This window comes from Cervus elaphus, chromosome X (genome assembly GCF_910594005.1).
Source record: "Cervus elaphus chromosome X, mCerEla1.1, whole genome shotgun sequence".
NCBI classification, from domain to species: domain Eukaryota; kingdom Metazoa; phylum Chordata; class Mammalia; order Artiodactyla; family Cervidae; genus Cervus; species Cervus elaphus.
In genome coordinates this window covers 143,500,477-143,512,639 of record NC_057848.1, presented here as the reverse complement: position 1 = coordinate 143,512,639, position 12,163 = coordinate 143,500,477, and the positions used below count along the sequence as shown (strand labels likewise).

Below are 12,163 nucleotides of genomic sequence, written 5' to 3'. Positions count from 1 at the left end.
GTTCTCACAGTGGCATGAGCCAATTCCTTCAAATCTCTCACTCTTTTATCTTAATGTGTGTTCATTTAAATAAACATAAATATAAAAAAATCAATATGTATGCATCTCTCTAGAGATATGGGTGTGTGTATATGTATATACATATTTGTAAAGAGAGAGGGAGTGAGTGAGTTTTCTGGAGAAGGCTGATTAATAAACTCACTGCTCCTAGCAAACAACATGGGAAGAAACGATTAATAATAACAATATAGAATATGTATCAAAATTCTTATTTTGTAGTAGGATTGAGAAAGTGCTATTGTGTTTACTCCTTTGTATAACATCAAGGTCCACTGTACCAAAGTTTATACTATTAGACTAACTGGACTGCAGAAGATACAGAAAACAAAATATAGTGCAAAGTTTATACACTCATGCATCAGTGTGTGTCTAAATGCACCTATAACATATTGCAAGTTGCCACTGGTGGGGGGTCTGGGGAGCGGGGCTAACTCTTCTTACATCCCTTACATGCAAACCAAGTTTCAGGCTCTTCCTTAGGTCCGCTTTGCTTTTCACTCAGCACCTACCCTATCTCTATGTAAGCTTATCCACTCCAGGTAACTTCCATATCTGTCTGGAAACAACTTCACTCCTGAAGCCTCCTCTTGTTTTTCAACAATTTCTCATTCTGGTCATCGGCTGTATCTTAAGCACATTATTTTATCACCCATAATCAACTCCTTTTCCTGAGTTCTCTCTGGTTATGATATTTTCTGGATATGATTTTTCAAAGCACCAAATCTCAAAATCTTTTAAGGCAAGCACTCTCTTAGATCTTCAGTTCCACACATCCAATCCATGTCCTAATTCTGTTAATGCTAGGTCGACTGGATATCTTAATTCAGTTCTTTCTTTTCACTCCACTGCCCCTGTTCTAGCTCAGGCTTTCCGTGGCTCCTAACTGCTCTCACGGACTTTGTCTACTGCCTTATCCTCCACAACCTATGTGCTCACACACATACACACATACTCCTATAAATTCATTCATCATACCATAGCTAACCAAGTAAGTCTAATTATGTATTCTCCTATCATTCTTTCCTGAAATATTCTTCCCTCTCCAGCTTCTTCCTACTTTTCAAAATCTTAATCAAATGTAGATTTTTTTAGACAAAATTTAACTTCCGGGGAGCATTCCAAGACCCTCTCTTGTTCAGATCCAATCTCCCTTTCTCTTGTGCGATCTCTCTGCATCTCGTAATATTTCTCTACTGAAGTCCTTACCCTAGATTGCCTTGTCCAGATACACTTGTCCAAATACCCATATTAGATTGTGAGCTCTTTTAAGACAAAGGCTGAATCATTCTTTCCTGTATCCCCTCCATCATCTTTGATGTTAACTAACACAGAGTAAGCATTCAAATATTTACTGAACTGAATTCCTTGGTTGCCAGTGGCATCCTGGTGGGTGTGAATTTTGAGAGCTGTTTGTAATAGTTATAACAGTTGACAGCAAATGCTGGATGTCAAAAGAAGGAAATTGATATGCTTGAATCCACTTCTTCTAAAATAAGCAACTCTCTATTAGACAATACCTGAGAGGAAGATATTGGCTGGAATTTCATTAGCAATAGAGATTTCATAAAAACATGGAGAATAACAAAGTCTTTTTATTTCACCACGAAGGATTTCTTACATTTGACTGCAGCAATGAATGATGGGTTGACAAAGTTGCTATAAAATTGTCACTTAATTCAAAAATCCTGTGAATGTATTTTTATTCTTGTACAGTAGAGCATTCTCCTCTCTATAGCCCTATACACCAGCTCTTTAAGTAATGTGATACAAATTCATTCTCTTAAAATTTATACAAAGTCAATCTGGACCACTTTGCAAAAGTCTTAGCTGGAAAAACAATTTAAAAGAAACAACTCTCACTTAAGACTTGGTATTTTGTTTTGAAGTTCCTAGGGCTTCCCTGATAGCTCAGCTGGTAAAGAATCCGCCTGCAATGCAGGAGACCCCAGTTTGATTCCTGGGTCAGGAAGATGTCCAAGAGAAGGGATAGGCTTCCCACTTCAGGATCCTTGTGCTTCCCTTGTGGCTCAGCTGGTAAAGAATCCATCAGCCCACAATGTGGGAACCCTGGGTTTGATCCCTGGATTGAGAAGATCCTCTGGAGAAGGGAAAGACTACTCACTCCATATTCTGGCCTGGAGAATTCCATGGGGTTGCAAAGAGTGGGACAGGTCTGAGCAACTTTCACTTTCACTTATGATTTCCCCTACATATTCTCCCAGCTCCAGTTTTTCTGCATCAAATTCATCTCATCTTGATCGTATCTACCATTTAATAAGCATCTAGTATGTGCCAGCTCTTCACTTGAGAAACATCACATAATTTTATCTTTATAATCACCCTACTAGCTTAAGTATTATTATTAACCCCACATGACAGATGACAGAACCATGGCTTAGAGAAGTGAAACTACTTGGTCAACATTGAACAACTAGTACTGTGTACATTTCCAAGATGTGTAAGTGACAATCCTATAATTAGACATGCAAATGCATAGAAGAGAACAATATAAATGGGAGAAGTAAAACACTATATACAGATTATAGAAAACTGAGGTTACTCCTAATATTTTAAGTTCTCAAGTAAATATTTCTTTGTATTTTTTGACTAGCAAGCCTTTACTATTTGATGTGCCTTAGGTTTCAGAATTACAGAGGCATCAGTTTAAATCCTAGTCCCTCACATGACATCTTACTAGGACCGTAGGCATGTTACTAAAGCTCTCTGAGCTTCAGTTTTCTATCTCTATAATAAAACCCACCTCCTAAGGTTAGAGTAAATATTGAAATAGCTTACATAAATTACCTTGCTTTTTGTATTATCACTCACATAAAGGTTTTCTCAAATATTTGTTTAATTCTATTTATATATATTATTCCATCTTTTCCAAAGCAACTTTCTTTTGATCTTCTAAAACTCTTTCTCCATTTTCTAAACAGAAAGGTAGTGAAAAAATCAGACAGTTACTAAAGAAAGTGAAGGGGCTCAGTGTCTGACTCTGCAGCCCCATGGACTGTAGCCTGCAGACTCCTCCACCCATGGGATTTTCCAGGCAAGAATACTGGAGTGGATTGCTATTTCCTTCTCCAGGTGATCTTGACACAGAGATGGTACCTGGGTCTCTGTGTTGCAGGCAGACTCTTTACTGTCTGAGCAAGAGCTTATTAAATACTTTAAATGTTTTCCCCTAAGCATTCAAACAACTGGATCAGATTATAATTAAAACAAGAGATAGCATTCACTGAGCTCTTACTATATTTAGGATGTAAGTGCTCTTCATATCAATAACCTCAGATCAGATGACACCACCCTGATGGCAGAAAGTGAAGAAGAACTGAAAAGCCTCTTGATGAAAATGGGAGAGGAGAGTGAAAAAGTTGGCTTAAAGCTCAATATTCAGAAAACTAAGATCATGGCATCTGGTCCCATCACCTCATGGGAAATAGATGGGGAGACAGTGGAAACAGTGTCAGACTTTATTTTTGGGGGCTCCAAAATCACTACAGATGGTGACTGCAGCCATGAAATTAAAAGACGCTTACTCCTTGGATGGAAAGTTATGACCAACCTAGATAGCATATTAAAAAGCAGAGACATTACTTTGCCAACAAAAGTCCATCTAGTCAAGGCTATGGTTTTTCCAGTGGTCATGTATGGATGTGAGAGTTGGACTGTGAAGAAAGCTGAGTGCCGAAAAATTGATGCCTCTGAACTGTGGTGTTGGAGAAGACTCTTGAGAGTCCCTTGGACTGCAAGGAGATCCAACCAGTCCATCCTAAAGCAGATCAGTCCTGGGTGTTCATTTGAAGGAGTAGTACTGAAGCTGAAACTCCAATACTTTGGCCACCTCATGTGAAGAGTTGACTCATTGGAAAAGACCCTGATGCTGGGAGGGATTGGGGGCAGGAGGAGAAGGGGGCGAGGATGAGATGGCTGGATGGCATCACCGACTCAATGGACATGAGTTTGAGTAAACTCCGGGAGTTGGTGATGGACAGGGAGGCCTGGCGTGCTGCGATTCATGGCGTCGCAAAGAGTTGGACACGACTGAGTGACTGAACTGAACTGAACTGCTCTTCATGTAATACCTCATTTAATTCTCCTAACCTTGAAGTAGACAGAAGTAATCTTATTTTATAGAGGAGAAAACAGATCAGATAGTTTACTGAGATTAGTTGTTTGTTCAGGGTCACAAAGGTAGTAAGTCGGCAGTCCAGGCAGCTTGCCCTTAATACCTGGATGTTCTATTGCCATAGATCACAGATCCCTAACCTCCAGAACCTAATGTCTGATGATCTGAGGTGGAGCTGAGATAATAATAATAGAAATAGAGAGTACAATAAATGTAATGCACTTGAATCATCCTGAAACCATCCCACCCAGCAATGTCCGTGGAAAAACTGTCTTCCACGAGACTGGTCCCTGGTACCACATAGGTTGGGGACTGCTGCCATAGATCTTTAAAATGGCAACGGTGGGGGTTATGGAGGGAGAAGTATAAAAGCAAAGTTCTCAAATACAAATGTCAGATGAACCATGTTCAGCAATATTATTTGAAGAATAAACAGAACAGTAAAAGAGCAGTTTTTTTTTTTTCCCATATCTTCCTCATTGTTATGAGAGGTACTATGGTACTAAGATTTGCAGTAGTAAAAGATATGAACACGAGTTTAGCATAATTCAGAAACCTCCAAGGGAGCAATTTTAGATCCTTCTTATCTGTTTTTGGTCTCCTGACCTAGCGCTTCTGCAGAAGAAAATGACCAGGAGTGGTTGACACATTCAGCAACCAAAGGAGTCATGGAAAATGAGCAGTTTGAACATCAGACAGAGTGAGGGGAATTTTTCACCTGACTGCTCTTAGAATGAAATTTACACTTTCACCTTGATTATTACAACATGATTTCCATCAATATAATCACCTGAAAACAACAGATACCATGGAAACAGTTTTATAGAGTGAAGCATGGCCAGTATTATGCAGACCCAATTACTTGAGATTTTTGCATGGGTATTACCGGGAGAGAAGAATTGCTTTTTACTGGACTTTTCTCCTGACAGAATGTAATAACTATGTATAGATTTCCCCAACTGTTCAAAGTTATGAACTGGGATTTACCAAGGAGGGTCACATGTTTCAATATAGTATTATATACTTATTGAATATTTTTCTTTACTTAGCTGATTCCTTTTTAAGTATTTCTAGAAGCTTCAGGGCAATAAAAAGGGAATAGTGAAATATTCAAATAAGAAAATACACTTTTATGAGCAAGTATTTTATTTCAACGCGTTCCCTGAAAACCAAATCTATACCAAGAAAAATTCTATTTTGAACACGATTGAAACTTTATGAGTATTGAATTTCCATCCCATTTTATTGATTTCAAATGGAGAGATAAACTGAAGTATAGCAGGGCTGCAAATGACATTGTTTAGATAAACATATCTTGTCAGAATTATCCTGGTACCAGCAATAGAGGCTCCAGGCATATTTAGAACTAAGATTCTGGTTTAGGCTCTTAATAAGCAACATGGCAAGTCTCAACAGGCACTTGCTTTTAAGAAAATGCTTTATTGGACCATTTGGGTTGGAATCTTTCCACTATGTTGAAAATATTCATAAAGGTATTCATTTCTAAAAGACAAAAACTTAGAAAAGCAGAACTATTCAAATCACTGGATATTAGCAGAGATACACAAACCTGCCCTCCAGTCACTCAATGTTAATCTACATCATGAAAAAGCGTCAATACAAGATCTAAAAAAGATTGCAAGGGAAAATGGAAACTGTTTAGACAAAGTCAAATGGATACTGTAAAATAGATTAGTGTCATTTTCCTTTTAGGGAGAAAAATGAAATTATTTTTCATTAGGAAAATAACAAATGACTTTCTATATAGTGTTTTCAGATTTTCATAAACATCTTAGCCAAATTTCCATGTTTCTCAGGCAAGAAACAGAGTACTTAACTGTGTAGTGGGGATCTCAATCTCATAACTCATTCACTAAGATTCACTCTTTTGGGCCTGTGTGTCTCAGCCTGGTGAGGGAAGCCTCGTGGTTCCACTATAAGGGAGGAACACCCTGTCAGTTGGACAGCTATCTATGTTGGTCATTACAAGGCAATTTTGCTCTTGTATGGCTGGTTATAGAAATGACATTCTATATATTACACATAATTATAGAACTTCAGTGCATTCTTCCTATTCAAACTAGCTGTGAAAGAGACTGACTAGTTTCTTACCAAATTAATTGCTCTTTTTCCCGGACTCAACATTGGATCATATTTTCCAGTTTCCCTTGCAGTTAGATGTGGCCATGTGACAAGTTCCAGCCAAGAGATTATGAAGAAAGTAGTATATGACTTCCAGGCATGGCTCATAGCAAATTCCAATGGTCAATAATGGTTCCTCATCTGCCCGATCAAACGCGTAACACTTTGATGTTCTATGTTAGAAGGGGCTTGGGTCCCTGAATGACTTTATTATGGGCTGCTTACTGTGGAATATACCAGAATAAAAAGTCAACTTCTACTGTTCTACTAAACTACTAAGATTTACTTTACCTGCTGTAGTGGCTGCTGCTGCTGGTTAATCCCTAAGTCATGTCCTACTCTTTGCAACCCCATGGACGGTAGCCCACCAGGCTCCTCTATCCACAGGATTTCCCAGGCAAGAATACTGGAGTGAGTTGTCATTTCCTTCTCCAGGTGATCTTTCTGACCCAGGGATAGAACCCCCATCACCTGCTTGGCAGGTGGATTCTTTACTGCTGAGCCACCTGGGGAGCCTGTTGTAGTGGCTACTGGCACCTAATAATACATCAGCATATATCCAAATACATTGTTTGATCAACAATAAAGAGTTAAAAATTTGAAATCAAGAAGAGTCTATTTTAATTAATATTCACTACAACTCAAAGAGGAAATGTCTTCAGGAAGTGAATCTAAACATCCATAATTGCATATTGAAATAGTCTTTAGTCCTAGTCCTAGTGATTAAGGTCATTAACCAAAACAAGATGAGAAGTGGTAAACATTTTAAGAGGAACACACTTCTAAGCCAGAAAGAGACATTTGCAAAATCTAAGATCTGCTCTTTGCTTGTTTTGTTAGCATGAACAATTTGATTAATCATTCTCTGAAACCGTTTCCTCATCTATAAAATGGGGATTATGAAATTTAGCCAACAGGATTTTGTAAAGATGTTATACATACACAGACACACCTCATATACTGCCTGATACCTGGGAGGTATTCAACAAAATAATAGCTATTAACACTATTTACCTAATAAATGCAAGCATGAGTAATGTTTTCTGAATGTTAAATGTTTCTTTCAAAATATTAACCAGAACTTTCGATTCTCGTTACTCTTTCCCCTCCCCCAACATACAGGCAGCCAGACACCCTGCTTTCTACTTCCTTAGGGAAGTGTTGACACAACAGAATGTATATTATGAAGACATAGACTCTTGGTTTTTAAGTTTCAAAAGGCTAGGCCTGGTGTAAGACAAAAGCTTTGGAAGGAAAAAAAGAATGATTAAACAAAGGTTTTTCCCTCCTCCTGAACTAGAAAACACTCCTCCGGATGTGGGGAGGGACATAAGGGGATATTGCAGGGGAAGAAAATTTAGTATCAGTATGTATCCCTGGAGGCAAGACAGGGGGAAGGAAGGGTGGAAACCCAGGGAGATCCAAGAGACTTTACTAGCTGTGGTGACCTTGGCCTTTTCTCTAAGAAGAGCCTTTGAGAAAAATATGGTGGAGAACCATTTCCTTTACTCTATCTCCTCTCTAGCCCTCTTTCTGACCCCATGCACAGTCACTCTGAAGCATCCTGTGTAAAGAGAGTATGTGCAATGTCTAGTCAGGTAGACCTTAAAGAAACTTTCAAAGTTCCCGCTACCTCCCCCGCAATGTGGCATATGAAGAATGGTACAAAGATCTCTGATATTACACAATGAGGGCAACCGAGCCACAGAGAGACGTCCAGATCTGAAAGTGCCACTGCAGACAGGAAAGAAAAAAAACGGTCCTGGAAGAAACCGCCTGCTTGAACCAACAATCAAGGATATGGGGAGAGAATGGCATCTCCATGGATGCCAGCCCAGACACATGACAACTGAGGAGGAGGGGATGTTCTGCCACACCCATGCTTGCCACTCCATGCTTTGCAACGACATAAATCTGGATTGACAAATTTTATCTTTTATCTATTTCCTGGAATTACATTTGGTTTTTGAAAGATAACATTATGGACTGAAAAACCTTAGTTACAATAGTCGCAATATTTTTATAAATGTAACGGAGGTGTATGAACTTAAGTCATCATAGAAGCTTTTCATACATCTGTCCCTAAGTTTCACATGCCTGTTAAAAGAAAGACTTACTTCGATCAGTAATGATGGTCCTGGCCTCTTGATTGCTGGTCTTGTTTTTCAAATTCTGGGCAGCAGTAATGAGTTCTTCCAACTGGGGGCGCCTCTGGTCCAAGTCCTGCAGTGTTGCCTGATGGAACAAATGGAACAATACTGAGTTCCTCCAACACTGCTCATTCCTTTTATGGGTAATTTTCAAAAACCAACTAAGGCACTTTTAGAAATAAAACAAGATGTTATTAGATATAAATCTCTAATGTGTTAGGCTTTACAGAGAGCAATTTAACAAGACATGTGTTTCATTTTTCGATACCAAAAATATTTCAAGTGAAAATCTTGATTATGGGTTTGCTTCACTAGTTAAGAGCTTAGATGGAGTCATTTCAGTGTTCCTGGGTTTACATACACCAATATGAGTGCCACAAGTAACCAATGTAATTCTGAATTATAAAAATGTATTTAAGACACTGATGGCTATTTATACTTGTAATCTCATGTTGTGCAGTGTCAAAATTGAGGTGTATATTTTAGAAACAGAAAAGACAGAGAAGTGTTTTAAGAGAGAGAACTTATTTAATTTCTTTGTGCTTAAAATTTCTCACCTATAAAATAAGAAGATGATGTAGATGAGCTAAATTAATCTTTTCCCAAAATTGACTCTAGTAAGATTCAACTGATTCTTTTGCCTCACTTTAGAGTGAATGAATTAGATGGGATGAGGAGGGCTGCAAATCAACATTTTTAACAAATTTTCTAATGCTCATGATCAGGCAAGCTTAGAAAGCATCAGACTAGAAGTTAGTATTTGTATTTTGTATTAAAACTGAATTTAATACTGCTTTTAAAAAAGTACCAAAGAGAATGAAGCCATATATATATGGGCTTCTCTCGTGGCCCAGCTGGTAAAGAATCCACCTGCAATATAGGAGACCTAGGTTCAATCCCTGGGCTGGGAAGATTTCCTGGAGAAGGGAAAGGCTACCCATTCCAGTATTCTGGCCTGGAGAATTCCATGGACTGTATAGTTCATAGGGTCTCAAAGAGTCAGAAACGACTGAGTGACTTTCACTTTCATCTATATATATATATGAAAGATAACATTCCAACTGAGTTCCTCCATATATATCAGTATATATATATATCAGTTCCTCCATATATATCAGTTCCTCATATATATCAGAACTCAGTATAGAGGAATATATATATATATGTGTGTGTGTATGTATATATATATATATATATATATATATATATGCAATGACACCCCACTCCAGTACTCTTGCCTGGAAAATCCCATGGATGGGAGGAGCCTGGTAGACTGCAGTCCATGGGGTCGCTAAGAGTTGGACACAACTGAGTGACTTCACTTTCACTTTTCACTTCCATGCATTGGAGAAAGAAATGGCAACCCACTCCAGTGTTCTTGCCTGGAGAATCCCAGGGACGGGGGAGCCTGGTGAGCTACCGTCTATGGAGTCGCACAGAGTCAGACACGACTGAAGCGACTTAGCAGCATATATATATATTGGGCTGCACCCCACAGACCCACAAAGCCTGCACTTGCTCAACTTCATGACTGAAAAAAAGAGCCCAGAGTCAGCAACAGAGACATCAGTGGTCTAATGGATGGGGGAGCTTACACGATTGATGCACGGTCCTGGGGTGACACCCCACCATGTATAGCAGAGGGTGGGTAGCAAGTGGGGGTAATCTTCATTGGGGGAGGGGAGGAGGGATGGCTAGTTACAGGAGAAATGATATCAGATGGGATCATTAGTTATTAGGGAAACCAGTAGAGGGTACGCACCTCACTGCCTCTTTGATAAACACTATCACCAGTCAGGGCCTGCGCCAGGTACTGCACATAGGAAGTCAGTCATGTGCAGAGGGTAGAAGTGAAGCAGGCACTGGTCAATCAGGGACGTATAGAGAGCAAGAGGACAGCCATCTTGAGTAGCCTGACCATACAATATATACTTTATAGGTAGCAATGTTCTCCTTCCCCCAAGTGTCCATTTATTGCCTCTGTCATCAATTCTCTCTACGCGAAGGGCCAAAACCCCAGTGATATTTTCAAAGAAGTTTGGGAAAAAGTAAGGTATCTCCTTTGTCCTTGTACTAAAACTGAATACATTTTATTGGTTTGCATTACTTTAAAACTGCTATGTGACAGATGTTTTACACACGTTTCCTCATTTTTATTCTCCTAATAACCACACTAAAAAACTAAGCCAGAAGTCTTCATGGTTTTAAATCTTATGCTCTTTCTACTACCACATGAGGCCAATGAAAGTCAAGAGGTGAAATGTGGTAGATGGTAAAGTTCATGGACATTAGTTATCTACTATGCCCTTTGACTGGTGCTGATTTTCTAAAGACTTTTGTATTTAGAAAGGCCAAGTTTTGATCATTCTATAGTGTTTCTCTTGTGAAGAGGTAGGAAATAGGCCTGTGATTTGAGCTCAATTGCTTTTAGTGCTATCAAAATAATGGGAAGAACTTACCCAAACATTGCCCATCTATTTTGAGCATTTTTCCCTCTCTGTATTGAAAAACTGAAGGGGTTAACTTTTAACAAATTTTCCACATTTGTAAGCTGCGATTACTCAGAAGAAAAATCCAATTTTCAGGTTTCTAACTTTTATGGTTTCTTTACACAAAAGTGTGTTTGAAATATGGAACAAATTGCCAAAGACAGCTATTGAAGTAAGTGGCATAAGTCAGTTGGAGAGTCCTGAACAAATTCTAAAGTAGGAACCATATAGTCACAGACAGATTTTACGAAAGATGTTTTCCAGGGTTAGACTGTTACACTCTGGTCATTTGTGACACAGCAAGCTGAAAAGTTACTTTGGAATTCCTAACTCTTAAATGTATAATACATTCAATAATAGATTTTTGAAAAATAGACTTACCCAGAAACCATAAATTCAAATCTTCCCCTCTAAATGCACAGAGCTAGCAAACTACATACATTCACTTATTTACTGACTCATTCTTTCATTTTATAAATATCAAATGCTAGGCACTGTTTCAGGTCTTATGGACATAGTAGTAAATGAATACATTAGGCATAATTTATGCAATTTAAGTAAAAATTTGTGTTTTTTGACACTTGAAAATTTTTATATAGCAAAGATGATCTTTATTGTCATTTTCCTTTGATTTCATATTAACCCATCCTCAAACAATCAGGCCATTCTTTGTGTTTAACTTCTGGATACATAACCCCAAGGATGGCTATGATTTTTCCTTTCTTTTAGGATTACAAAGTTCATTTAAGAAGTCTGTTGTACAAGTAACTTGATCAACTCTAATCTGAACCTTATCAGGCTCTAAATTAAACCTGACCACAATGAACAGCTTTTACTGATGAAATTAGCAAGCATGTCAATTTAGACTTAAAACAAGCCATTTTCCTCTCTAATGAACAAAATAGGTCTCAGGGTATTGTGAAACCTGTTCTCTAGTTGGGTGATTCTCTAATTCTGCTGACAGACACATACTTTGTAAGCACCTGAGAAGATTATTAATGACATCCTTTGAAGCAGCCTCCTTAAAAATCCAAGGAGATTCACGACTGCAATAAAACTATGCCTTTCTAAAATATTTCAAAAAGAAAATTATAGCTCTATCCCACTTTCTGGTCAACATAGACAAACGTCCATTTCAAAAAAGAAACTGTACAATAATAATAATGTGTGAATATATATTATATATATGG

General features: G+C 38.3%; 1 protein-coding gene across 9 annotated transcripts in view; it reads right to left on the bottom strand.

Moving 5' to 3' along the window:
• DMD (dystrophin) overlaps nt 1-12,163 on the bottom strand; it is a 2,565,910-nt gene that overhangs the window by 634,282 nt on the left and 1,919,465 nt on the right. For all 9 annotated transcript variants that reach the window (XM_043895268.1, XM_043895262.1, XM_043895270.1 and 6 more), the window contains one exon: nt 8,452-8,569. In XM_043895268.1, the coding sequence (XP_043751203.1) occupies nt 8,452-8,569 (118 nt within the window). The remainder of the gene's footprint in view (nt 1-8,451; nt 8,570-12,163) is intronic.